A 14517-nucleotide genomic window follows, 5' to 3' on the forward strand; every position below is an offset into this window, starting at 1 on the left:
ATAAAAGAAAACATATGTCAAAGTAATGGCAAAAGATGATGTACCTTTATTTGAAAAATAAGTAAATTTAAATCAAAATCATGATAACAAATATTTGAAAAAAAAAAAAAAAATTTTAACATGTTTTACCAAAAGCTTTTGAGATTTGAAAAAATAGTGATTTCAAAAACGCAATTTTTGAAATCACACTTATTGAAACCGCAATCTCAAACAAACCATAATTAGAGAGAATAATGATTTACATAGATAGGATTTATATTTTAAAAAGTGCGATTTTAAAATGTACTATTTAATTTGCTTAATTTATGAGATTGCGATTTCAAAAAATGTGATTTTAAAATGTACTATTTGAAAACGTGATTTTTAAAAACGGAGTTAAGTATTTGGCAAAATTGTAGTTTACTCTTTAAAATTATGCGTTTTAAAAAAAGTACATCTTTATCTGCCATTTGAAAACACAAATTTTCTACGTTTTCAAATTGCAATTTTTTTATTTGTTTTCAATTTTTTATAAAGGCAATCCCAAACAATCAATAATATGTACAATATCTAAATTAGTTAGTTTGGAATTGTTTGACTAATATATCTTAATTGGTTGATTTAATAAAGTATATATCTTGATGTCATATATATATATATATATATATATATATATATATATATATATATCCCAATTCCTTAATTTGATCGGTTAATCAGTTTGGAGATTGAACTCTCACCAGTCACCGCCAATTATTTTAATGTTTATCTTTTTTCCAACTCTTTTTAAAATTCACCAGTAATAGCAATTTCTGAGAGTGGATAAATGATTAATATTAATTATAATCTGAAGTGGATTTTATATTCAAATACAAGTCTACATAGAAGAGATGAGACTCTACAACTCTCAACCCATATATACACGCTTCTATAGAATTCTTCAGTAGCCTTGACGCAGAGAGAGAGAAGTCAAATTATCATGGAGATTGTTGAGAATGGTAAGGAGACTATCAAGAGAGAGCAAGCACTTACCGTAGACGCTGCTGTGGATGATCAGCTCTCTCTTTGGGGCCTGTACGACTTAGGCGACATAAGTAGTGGCCATGGAAAGAGACAGCGAGTTGACGACGACGACGATGATGATGACCACAGCGTTGACGACGAGGAGTACTTCAGAAATCTGCCACTTGGGTATGGGTTCTATCCCGAAGACGATGTGCTAATTGAGGAGTACTTGAAGCCCAAGCTGTTTAACCAGCCCCTCCCAAGAAACCTGATAAACGACATTGACATATATCTCCACAGCCCTGATTTTCTTGCAGGTTCGTTCTTCTTCAATTCAAACAAAATCCCTCTTCTTCGATCTTTTTGTTTTGTTTTGTTTTTCTAATGAATTTCTGTTAACATTTATATATTGAAGAAACGTACAAACATTGTGGATGTGGAGATGAAGAAGATGATGAAGATCAAATTAAGGAATGGTACTATTTTACTCCAAGATATCGAAAGTATCCAAAAGGAAATCGTCCAAGGCGATCAGCGGGAGATGGATACTGGAAGGCAACCGGAAGAGAGAGGCAAATTAAAGATAAGGTAAAGAACATTATTGGGTTTTGGAAAACACTGGTGTTCTTCAAAGGAAAACCTCCAATGGGTCAGAAGACCAACTGGATTATGCGTGAATATAGGCTCAATAATCCTCCTCCTCTCAGACCAACCAATGACATCATGAAAGTATGTACTTTTCTTTCGTTAAGCTTAATTAATTTGTTAATTTCTCTGACTAAATTTTGTTGTATTATCCAGCTAGACGACTGTGTTCTATGCAGGATGTATAAGAAGAAAGTATATTTAAATGAATCTAAATCCAAATCCCCTATTAAAGGCAAAGATCCAAAGAAAGTGGCAACCAAATCCACCACATCTTTGTCGAATGGTGCACCGCAGCAATCCGAATTGATTGGTCCACCTCCGTCGTCCGATCGAAGTTATCATGTAGGTGAATCTTCCACATCTTTGCCACCTTGCAACTCCATTGGTGCTCCACGGCAGTCCCAATTGATTTATCAACGTCCGTGGTTAGATCAATCCTCCACATCTTTGCCGCCACCTTACAACTCAATTGGTGCCCGGGCCCCGCAACTTCCACAGGACCTTGCAAATGAATCAGAAGTTGTATTTGAATCATTTGATGATATGCCTTCATTTTAGAAAAATTTCGGAGGTTTTAATTGGTTTTTCATAATATAGGAATTTTTTTTGGGGAGAAAATCTAAATGTCCTTCTCCCTTCGTTCTCTTATCTTTTATTTAAAATCAACCATTTAAATTTGGAGGATTCACATGGTGGTTGATTTTTCATAATGCCTTTTATAAACTCATGATAGAAAAGCAATAAATGCAATTTTTTTTTAGTGTTACTAAGCTGTCGTTTTCCTTTTTTACTCATGTGGAAAATTGGGGTTGCTACAGATGTGGTGGCTAATAATGACATTATTATGAAGAAAAAGACATTTTTTTTAAAAAAAACAAAAAATACCAAATAAAAATATTATTGCTTCACACATTTTTTTTTATTTTTTTTTTAATTTTGGTTTTTTTTTTAATTAAAAAAAAAGGGCAAAAAGGAAGTGGAAATCCCATTTGCCTTTTCTACTCGGATGTTATTTTATTTCATATCTTGTGTGCAGGCTACCTTGTTATTCAAGCACATGCTACCTTATAGAATGGCAAAAGCCTACCATTATTAAATAAAGAAAGACGAAGGAGAAGTTAGAATACCTTGAATTATTAAAGTTTGCATTTCCACTTAATAAAATAATGGAATTCCTATTTTCTTTGGCTTAGGAAATTGGTTTTTGTCTGATTCAACTGGAATTTCTATTTTCTTTGCCCATTTTTTTTTTTTTTAGGATGTCCACCCAAGAGGAGAAGAGAGATTCAAACTAGTGACCTTTGCTTCATGATGCGTGGTTCTTAGCCGATTGAGTTATCTCTTGGAGACTATTTTATTTGCTGCCTACCACTTGATACAAGTAAAACTTCAGTGGAATTAAGGTTAGGTCATGGTGTTGAAATGCAGTGAGGCGGCTCCTCATAGTTTAGCCTCTAAAGACATTAATTCTTTAACGAGGAAGGGCTACTATGATCACATCTAGTTTTCAGAGATCTCAATCCACATGATTTGAAGTGTATCTCATCTTTCGATGACTAATTGCAACTTTACCAAAAACAGTACTTTAATTTTCATAATCAAGGAATGATGATAAAGAATGACACTCTTCAAGAAATGTAATACTTGAAATAGTAAAAACCCATGGTGTCTAATAACAATAGAGAGCCCATGCTATTCAGATGTGCTGTAAAACCTTACTTTTACTGCATCTAACAAGAGAATGACACATTGTTTAAAAACACCAAATGCAATAAACATGAAAGCACCGGATCTTATTTTTTTTTAAAAAAAAAACACAAATGACAAAAAAGGCACCTCCAATTTGCCCTTTCACTCAACGCCAAACCCTAAAAACCCACCACCTCCTGAGCCCAAAGCCACCATCTATCCGATAATTTTGGTGCCTTTTATCCCTCTACTTTCTCTCTTTAGAAATAGGTTTTGCTTTGACTGGGAAAATGGGTAACATAAATATTGTGTGTTTCAAGTTGGGTATTACTTGTGAGTGGCGAAATTGCTTGTGGTTGGGTGTTCTTTTTTCTTGGTGGTTGATTTTGTTTGTAAGTTTTGGGTAGTCTATTTTGCTTGTAATTTTTGGGTGCTTTTGAAAACGGAGAGTAGAGGGTGCTCAAGCGGTTATAACCGGCAGTTATTAGCTATTACTGCTAACCACAACCACCTTAGGCGGTTATCGATTTTTAATAATCCTAGGCAGTTAAGGTTATTTTATAACAGGCAGTTAGTGGTTATTTAAACCAATAACCGGTAGTTTTATAACCGCTATTTTTATATGGGCTTTTAAACTTTTTAAGTGTTTTGGACCATCAATGAGCCTATTTTTTGGGTTTATTTTAGTCACTTTGGGCCAAAATGTTCCCATAGATATGGAACATTTTGGGAACATTTATTAATATAAAAAATACATTTATCAAAATTTTGTTTCTCCCTCCAAAACGATGCCGTTTTGATGTCTAAACACCAAAACAACATCATTTTAGATGTTTTATTATAAAATTTATTAATATATATTTATATTAAGGAAAATGCTAAATGCACAACTATTTTGCCCAACTTTGGGCCAACTTTTGCCTTATTTTTTAATTTAAAAAATAAAAAAAGTTTTTGAAGCAATAATTTTTATTTTGGTTATTCTTTTTATTTTGTATTTTTTTTTCAAATAAAAATTATATTTTGCTTCAAAAACTTTTTCCTTATTTTTTTAATTTAAAAAATAAGAAAAAAGTTGGCCACAAGTTGGGGTTATATCATTCCTCTTATATTATTGTATATAAAGGTAGGTGGTTAGCGGTTATAACTGCTTTGCCCTACCCCTAAAATTGCTAACTGGAACTACCCTAAGTGATTAGCGGTTTTTAATAACCGACTAGCAAAGCGGTTAGTGGGGCGGTTATAACCGCCCCCCTTGTGCTGCCTTATAGAGAGAACAAGTAATTATATGAAAAAAAAAAAAAAAAATTCATGGAGAGAACAATAAAATTTAGTAAGGACAGACACAGAACCACGAGTTAGTTTGGAATTGTTTGATTAATTTATCTTAATTGGTTCATTTAATAAAGAATTTATTTGATGTCATCTATATCTTAATTTGATTGGTTAATCAGTTGGGAGATAGAACTCTTACCATGCGCCATTTATCTTAATGTTTAGAGCATTCTTAGTAGCCTTACTAAAATAACCAAGAACTTTCACTATTCCATTTAAATATTATTTTTCAAATACTTCTTTTTATATATATATATATATATATATTTCAAAGAATAAGGAAGGATGTAGAAAATTTATATTGTTTTTTATTCATTTGGTGAGTGAATAGTTCACTCACCATTTAAACCAAAATAAAATTTTGGTTAAAATGGTGAATCTGTAAAGTGAAAAAAAAAAAAAAAAAAGTGAAAAAACCAGACCGTGGGGAGGAGAGAGCTCTTCCTTTCCCCTCCCCCTCCCCCCTACTCCCCTCTTCTTTCCAGCCCCTCCCCCTTTTTTTTTTTTTTTTTTTTTTTTTTTTTTTTTCGACCAGTCCAATTATTTGCTTATGCTGCGCTGCCTTTGTTTGCCCTCCATCGTGCTGTGCCGCTCTTCGCCTCACCAGAATCGGTTGGGTTTTTGTCCTGGCCTTTGGGTCGATTAGATTGAGTTCGTCTGGAATAGATTTGTTCTAACTATAACTAAAGTTTGGACATGGGTTAGAGATGTTGAAGTCATAGATATGACTTGATTGTAAGATTTTTATGTGCCTTTATGACATGTGTAAAAGCTTTATACTCTTGTTCCCAAGAGGTAGCTCAATCGGCTGGGGCCACATTTAATAAAGTGGATGTCACTAGTTCGAATCTCCCTCCACCCTCTTGTGTGGACGTGTTAAAAAAAAAAAAAAAAAAAGCTTTATACTCTTGATATTTTTTCAATGAATGAATATGAAAGTGTCTCTTCAAAAAAAAAAAAAAAAAAGTGAAGATTTAAACCACTTTTCCTAAATTGTCTCACCAAAATAACCAAAAAATGGTTTTGGTGAGGGTGCAAGGAATACTCTTATCTTTTGTCCAACTCTTTTTCAAATTCACCATTTGGTATTTAAGAAGAAAGAAATAGCATTTTCTGAGAGTGAATAAATGATTAATATCATTATAATTGATAATTAAACATATTTGTTTCTGAATTTATTCTTAATTATAATCTGAGGTGGATTTTTTATTTAAATACAAGTCTACATGGAAGAGATGATAAATAGTCATCTGTTTAGACTCTTCCAACCCGTACACTTTAATAGAATTCTTCAGTTGCCCAGAGAGAGAGAGAGAGAGAGAGAGAGAGAAGTCAAATTATCATGGAGATTGTTGAGAATGGAAAGCAGAATATCAAGAGAGAGCAAGAAGTTGTTGAGAATGGAAAGCAGAATATCAAGGGAGAGCAAGAAGTTGTTGAGAATGGAAAGCAAAATATCAAGAGAGAGCAAGAAGTTGTTGAGAATGGAAAGCAGAATATCAAGAGAGAGCAAGAAGTTGTTGAGAATGGGAAGCAGAATATCAAGAGAGAGAAAGAACTTGCCGTCGACGCTCCTGTAGATGATCAGCTCTCTGTTTTGGGTTGCGTGTACGACTTAGGCGACAAAACTGTAAAGAGACAGCGAGTTGATGAGGATGACGATGAGGATGACGAAGATGAAGATGATGAGGAGTACTTCAGAAATTTGCCACTTGGGTTTGGGTTCTATCCCGACGACGACGTGCTAATTGAGGAGTACTTGAAGCCCAAGCTGTTTAACCAGCCCCTCCCAAGAAACCTGATAAACGACATTGACATATATCTCCACAGCCCTGAAATTCTTGCAGGTAAGTTCTTCTTCAATTCAAACAAAATCCCTCTTCTTCTTCTTCGATCTTTTTGTTTTTGTTTTGTTTTTCTAATGAGTTGTTGTTAACATTTATATATTGAAGAAACGTACAAACATTGTGGATGTGGAGATGAAGAAGATGATGAAGATCAAATTAAGGAATGGTACTATTTTACTCCAAGATATCGAAAGTACCCAGAAGGAAGTCGTCCAAGGCGATCAGCGGGTGACGGATACTGGAAGTCAAGTGGATGTAAGAGGCAAATTAAAGATAAGGAAAACACCATTATTGGGTTTAGGAAGACACTGGAGTTCTACAAAGGAAAACCTCCAATGGGTGTGAAGACCAGCTGGATGATGGATGAATATAGACTCAATAATCCTCCTCCTCTCAGGCCAACCAATGACATCATGAGAGTATGTACTTTTCTTTCTGTAAGCTTTATTATTTGTAACTTTTATTAATTTCTCTGACTAAATTTTGTTGTTTTATCCAGCTAGACGACTGTGTTCTATGCAGGATCTATAAGACCGAAAACCGTACGTATTAAACGCAAAGATCGAAAGAAAGTGGGAGTGATCAAGGCAGCTAATTAAATCCACCACATCTTTGTCGAATGGTGCACCGCAAGAGGCCCAATTGATTCATCAACCTCCGTCGTTCATGAATTCTCCACATCTTTGCCACCTTGCAACTCAAATGGTGCCCTGCCCTGCAACTTCCACTCTTCTCTGCAAATGAACCAGAAATTGTATTTGATGATATGTCTTCATTTTAGGAAAATTTAGGAGGTTTTAATTGGTTTTACATACTATAGGGTTTTTTTTTTTTTTTTTAGGAGAGAGTCTAAATGTCCTTCTCCCTTGGTTCTCTTTCTTTTTTTCTGTCCAACTTTTTTTAAAATCAACCATTTGAATTTGGAGGACTCACATGATGATTGATTTTTCAGAATGCCTTTTATAAACTGATGATAAAAAAAAAATAAAAACAATTTTTTTTTTCAGTGTTACTAAGCTGTGGTTTTCCTTTTTTACTCATGTGGAAAATATTATTTGGGGTACGTGCTACAGATGTGGTGGCTAATAATGTTCTACAGAGTGTAAGTTACAAATAATAATAATTAAAAAAATAAAAAAAAGGCAAAAAGGAAGTGGAAATCCCGTTTGCTTTTTCTACTTGGCTGTTATTATATTTTAGATCTGGTGTTGTGTGCAGGCTACCTTGTTTTTCAAGCACCCGCTGCCTCATAGAAGCTGGACAAAAGCCTACCCTTAATAAATAAAATGAAAGTGGGGAAGGAGAAGTTTGTGTTTGCATTTCCACTTAATAAAAGAGTGGAATTCCTATTTTCTTTGTTGCCTACCACTTGATACAAGTGAAACTATGGTGGGATCGTGGTTAAGCTATGGCTAAACGCCATGAGGGAGTGCATGCGCCTCCTCATAGTTAAGTTTTTCAAGACATTAGTTTCTTAACGGGAAATAACTATTATAATCACACCCAAGTAGAATTTTCAGATATAGCAAACAACACGATTTGAATTGTATCTCCTCTTCTAGTGACTAATTGCAACTTTACTAGATTTGGTCAGAAACAGTACTTTAATTTTCATAGTCAATGAATGATAATAAAAAATCACACTCTTCAAAAAAGGTAATAATACTTCAAATGGTAAAAACCCAATGTATCTAATAACAAGATCTTCAATCTGAAGCTCAAACGCTTACGAAATCAATTTCAAAGATCCAATAACATAAACAAAAAGGTCATACTGCCAAAGAAATGCCCCCACTATGGTCATTATGTTCAGACAAGATTTGAAACAGTGTCCACCTTACCTTACCAGATACAAGGGAGTATAATCTAATGGAATACAGAAGAATTTATGAGCATGTCTTTGCAATGCCTAACAAGGAAAATAAAATCAGCAAGGGATGTGCCAAAGATGCAAGCTTTCACTATTCAGGCTGGGACTTGACGATGAAGTTGTGGCGACTGATAGGGTTCATCACAACAGGAGGCCCTGCAGTGCGAGGCCAAGCCTGGAACTTCTTATCAGTTTCTTCCAACCATTCCTTGGTTGAAACAGTTTTAGGGGTGGTACCTGGTTACCAAATTAATAACTCTGTCAAACTGCACAAAGATTGAAAACGAAAGTAAAAACGAAACCTCAAATATTCTTAAAATTATCTTTAAATTTTATTATGTCAACACCCCTACTAATTTTCAGCTAAATTTATAATTAATGCGTAAAATAAATCCTATAATAAATATTTATTTTTTAAAAAAAATCATGACACCTGCCTTTTTTTTTTTTTTTTGGAATAATCTGGAAGAGATAAACTATCAAACTTATCTGTTTACTGGCTACCCGGTTAAAAGGAGATACCGAGAGAGAGAGTTTCGAAGTTTGGTTTCGCGCTAAAATGTCTTTTCCTTAAGAGAGTGGCAGTCCAACAATGGAGGTGAAGGGGAATATTCCTTCAGAGTTTTATCTTTTGCCTTATGAGTTTGTGTTTGCATTTCCACTTAAGAAAAGAGTGGAATTCCTATTTTCTTTGTTGCCTACCACTGTGATTTAACTCCATCCAATCTCATATTTTAACTGAAACATACCATTGCACATGAGAGAGGAGCCCAAGGGGCCGAAACATACCACTCTTTATGAAAAGAGTGGTATCATTTACCCTTTGGGGGTGGCCGAGCCCAAGGGGGTGGCCGAAACCACCCCCAGTGGGTACTGGGGGTGGCCCGGCCACCCCCATAGAGCCTAGGGGGTGGCCGAAGCCACCCCCAACCACCATTCGGGGTGGTTTCGGCCACCCCCATCTGGCCAGATGGGGGTGGCCAAGCCACCCCCATGGCCAAAGGGGGTGGCCCAAATGGCCAAGGGGGTAGCTCGGCCACCCTTGATCTTTTTTCTTTTTTTTAGAAAATACATTTTTTTTTTAAAAAAAAAAATTAAGTGGGTGCCACGTGTCAACATGTGATTGGTCCACGTGGAATTCCGTTGAGTCAACTAACGATCAACTGACGGAGGACTAACTTGGTTTATTATCAAAACCACATGGACCTCCTGTTATAAAAATGAAACCCTAGGGAGGTCTGGAGTATTTAACCCTTTGAATAAATAATTTTTAATTTTAACGTTGTGATTCATGAACCTAAATTTTTGAAGTTAAATTATAATTACATAAGAGATAACCAAATTGATAATCAATCATAGAGTAGAAACAAACACACACAACACACACACACACACACACACACATATATATATATATATATATAATTACGGGATAAATTATATAAAGCTAAAGTGTTTAATTTTTTGCTCTGGTTATGAACATTTCCCAGCTTTTTTTAAACATATATCTCTCGAAATTTCTTACAAGCTAATTTTATATAAATCTTATAATATTCTCTAAGAAGCAAATTAAAAAGACATTGATTTTCAAAAGAGCAAGGTTTGTGGTCCATTAGTTATTAGTTACTAGCACATAACCCACGCTATGAGCGTGATTCTTCATTATAATTTAATTTCAAATTTTAAACGCATCTTCATCTTACTTTTCATATGAAAAAATCTATCATGCATCTTTTAACGAAAAGATATACTAAGGCCTCGTTTGGTTTGCGGAATGTCTAGTCTATTGGAAAATGATTAGCTATTACTGGGAAGAGAAGAGTGTGGAATAGATTAGCTATTCCTATTCCTTATTTGGTTGTAACGCTGAAATAGACTAGTTAATTATATTCATTCGTTTGGTACAATGCAATATGTTGGTGAATGAAATTATATTGTGATCAAATTTCCTAAAATACCCTTATAATACAAATACAATTTATATTGTTAAGGAGTTTCATTTTTTTTTTTTTTTTTTAAACATAAACAACTTTACTATAACTTCTTTTTCTTTTTTGTTTTTAATTATGTCAGGTATGTGGCCTTTTTTTTTTTTTTTTTTACAATTATGCTACAAAATTATTTATATAAAAAAAATTATAGTTGGAGAATGTACAAATAATCAAAAGAAATAAAAAAAACAGATTATATATTTGTATTTTATAAAAACCTTGCAGATTCTATTTCTTCGTCAAAGAAAAAAAAATTGAGAAAAAAGAGATATGGAGAAACAGAATAAAAAAAAAAAAAAAAGTACATAAATAAAAAGATAGAGAAACGGAGAGAAGAAAATCAGAGAGAAACGATACAAAGAAAAAAAAAAAAAAAAAAAAAAAACGGTACAGAGAAGAGAGACAACATAGAGGAAAAAAAAAAAATCGTTTGCACTTGCAGAAAAATTGTACCAGAAGAATCAGAGAGAAAATAGAAAGAGAGATAGAAAAAAAAAGAGAGAACAAAATATAGAGACGGAGAAAAGAGAAACGGAGATATATATATATATATATAGAGAGAGAGAGAGAGAGAGAGAGAGAGAGAATGAAATTTAATCCCACAAGTGGGGTTCTTTGTGGCAATTTACACAATTAATTTAATCCTACAGGAAAGGATTAACTAAGTCACTTATTTTTGAGTGGCTTAGCTAATCCTATGTGTATGAGATTAATAGTCCCATAGGAATAGACTATTCCCAGTAATAGAGTGTTACCAAACAAAGGACTAGCCGACTAGCTATACATTGTATTAGCTAGTCCAATCCAAGGGTTTATTCCGCAAATTAAACGGGACCTAAAGGTTATACAACAGTACATAAACAAAATAAATAAAACTCATAAAGTTCTAATCATTTCAAAAAATACAAAGCAAAATAAACAAAATATTCTCTATTCTTTTTAGTACAAAATAAAACAAATATTTCCCTCAATATTTAATGCAATCAAATAAATTTCTTTTAATACTTTCAAAAAGATGTTAAACAATTCGAGGAAATCACAAAAATGAAAAAAAAAAAAAATACAATAAAATATTCAAATGAATTCAAACCTAAAATCTCATTTGTGTGATACATATTATATTTCAATACAAAGAAAATTTCAAGAAAAACAAACATCAAAATAAGGATAAAGTCTACATACCCCCCTTCAAACTATCACTCAATTGACAATGTCCCCCCCAAACTACTAAAACATTTTCAAGGTCCCACCCAAGGCTAATGAAAATACCCTTATAGATTTCTCAATAAAACAATAAGTACCCCTATAAATTAAAAAAAAAAAAAAAAAAAAAAAGAAATTTTTTATTTTAAAAATAATTTTAATTAAAAAAAAAATCGAATTTTTTTCAATTTTTAGTTTTTTAAACAATTTTTTTTTTTAATTTTTTTTTACAAAATGATTTTTTTTAAATGAAAATTTTTTATTTTTTTAAAACGAAAATTTTTATTTTTATTTTTTTAAAAAAAAATTCTGTTTTTATAAAAAAAAAAAAAAATCGTAATTTTTTAATTTTTTCTTATAAAAAGAATTTTTTAAAAATTTTTTAATTTGCCACCCCTTGAATTTTATATATAAATATTTTTTTGGTTTTAGATTTTTCTAGAAGCTTTAGTATTTTTTGTTTTTATTTTACTAATGGTAGTTTCATCATTGGAGGGAACATTGACAACTTTTAGTAGTTTGGGGGGAGGGGGGGGGGGGGGGACATTGTCATAATTGAAAGTTTGTCAAAATCAGTACATGATTTTTAATCAAAAAAAAAGTCGACTTTTTTTTTTGATTAAAAATCAAGTACTGATTTTTTTGACGTGGCAAAAATCATGTACTATTTGCCACCCAATATATATTGTCAATTGGATGGTAATTCAATAGGAGGTATGTGGACTTTCCCCTAAAAATAATCAACTCACAGTCGTGAAAAATTTATACATAGATACACAAAGATAAATTCAAGTAACGAAATTTTTGATTAAATAGAAACCTTAGACTAAAACAAATACAGAGCAAAATAATTAAACAAAATATTTCACTCAACATTAGAATCAAATAAACACCTATAATCTTCCATTAGCCTAGTAAAAATCCAAACAATTTATTATCTTAATTCAGAAGTTTCGATTTTTATCAAAGAACAAACCTTCAAACAAAGTACAAATTGAAAAAATAAACAACCTACAAATACAATTAGTACTCAATTATAGTTGTTTGGAGAGTATTGAACTTAATCTTTATTATAATTTAATTTTAAAATTTAAACACATCATTTTTCATTATAAGTTAAAAAGAAGCATAAAAATATATCTCACCTTTTTAAATAAATAAAAAAATTAAATCTTTGTTCTTATAAGTATATATGATTTAAAATTAATAGTTTAAAGAAAAAAAAATAGCAAGAAGAATACATGGATTATAATATAATTAACGCAATTAATGACGCTCTGGATGGGCCTAGGTGGGCCAGCAGGCAGTAGTGCAATGTCAGCCAGTGGTGGATAGTTTGGGCCATGGTGGATAAAAATGATGCTCTGGATGGGCCTAGGAGAAGTGGGCCAGCAGGCAGTAGTGCAATGTCCCCACCTGGAAGCCAAAATGTGGGGTCTCCAGTCTTTGTCTTCGGGACTTCACAAGCAAAAGGCAGCAATACTGTGAGTGGGTCAAAAAGCAAAAAAACAAAGGCTTTTAAGACTACAAAGCAGGATACATGCAATTTGGGGGCCTTGGCGCTCATGTGTAATGGTAAGACGGATACTGGTTCGGGGAAAAGGAAAAATCTGGACAGTGGGGGGGGGGGGGGGGGAGAGTATCGGGTTATAGAAAAAAGAAATAGGTGAGAAGGGGAAGAGGGGAACCTGCATGATGAAGCTTTGGCGGTGGCTGTTATGCAGCCCCGCCATCACCTATGAGTCTTCTCAGTTGGAACTGCCGAGGGCTTGGGAACCCTTGGACAGTTCGGGACCTTCATCAGATGGTGAAGGAAAAGAAACCCATGATGGTTTTCCTTATGGAAACCAAGGTGCATGACAAGAATGTTGATTTTTTGAGAATCAAACTAGGGATGGATAATATGTTCGTCGTGGATAGCATTGGGAAAAGCGGAGGTTTGATTCTTTTGTGGAAGAATAATTTCAATGTGGAGATGCAGAACTACAGCCGACGACATATCAATGCAATTATACGCATACATGCAAGTGGGGTGGAGTAGAAATTTACAGGGTTCTATGGCCATCCCGAGGTTGCAAAACGGAAGGAAGCCTGGGGACTACTTAGATATCTTTCTACATTTGCTCCCATTCCATGGTTATGCATGGGAGATTTAAACGAGATAGTCAGTTTTTCAGAACAATATGGGGCTATTTCTAAAACCAACTGACAAATGGAGGAGTTTCAGCTAGCTCTGGAGGACTGTATGCTTAGTGACTTGGGTTTCCAAGGGCCAAAGTTTACATGGACAAATGGTAGACCGAATGATGGTTTCACGCAAGAAAGGCTGGATAGGGCGGTTGCAAATCCTGCATGGCTCTCTCTTATTCATGCCCAGTAGTGAAGGTATTGGCAAGACGTAATTCGGACCATAATCCACTTCTCCTCATTGTTGATGATGTCGGATGCAGGAGAAGAGTTGGTCGACATTTTCGCTTTGAGGCTAGCTGGGAGTCCCATCCAGATTTCAAAAATGAAATGGAGAAAGGTTGGTGGGCGAACCGAAGAGGTGAGAACCCACTGTAGAATGTGCATGGAAAACTCAAGTCATGTCAGCGATCTATTTTGTGTTGGGTTAAAAAAACTATCCTAACAACAAAGGATCTTATCCGGGCCAAATCAAAAGAGCTTGAAGATATGCAGGGGGTGGCAGGGAACGAAAACATGGAGGCTGAAAAAGTTTTAAAGGAGGAAGTGAATGGGCTTTTAGAACAAGAAGATATAAAATGGAGGCAAAGAGCTAAGGAGAATTGGCTTCGGAATTTGCGATCGTAATACGAAGTTTTTCCATGCGTGTGCCACGCAGAGGAGAACTCGCAATAAGATATCTCAGATATCAGACGGAAATGGGCAGGAGTGGTTAACAATGGATGGGATTGAAAATGCTTTTGTGGATTATTATAAAAATATA

General features: G+C 33.9%; 1 protein-coding gene across 1 annotated transcript; it reads right to left on the bottom strand.

Moving 5' to 3' along the window:
• Window positions 1–8464: 8464 nt before the first annotated feature.
• On the bottom strand, window positions 8465–9132 carry LOC148583973 (uncharacterized). Its single transcript, XM_088519074.1, has 2 exons — window positions 9123–9132; window positions 8465–8610 (listed from the first exon to the last, which is right to left on the bottom strand). Exons 1-2 carry the CDS (start codon window positions 9130–9132, stop codon window positions 8465–8467), a joined length of 156 nt encoding a protein of 51 aa, XP_088375200.1.
• Between the last annotated feature and the right edge of the window lie 5385 nt (window positions 9133–14517).

The sequence above is a fragment of the Corylus avellana genome, chromosome 8 (assembly GCF_965113065.1).
Source record: "Corylus avellana chromosome 8, dhCorAvel1.hap1.2, whole genome shotgun sequence".
Lineage (NCBI taxonomy): Eukaryota > Viridiplantae > Streptophyta > Magnoliopsida > Fagales > Betulaceae > Corylus > Corylus avellana.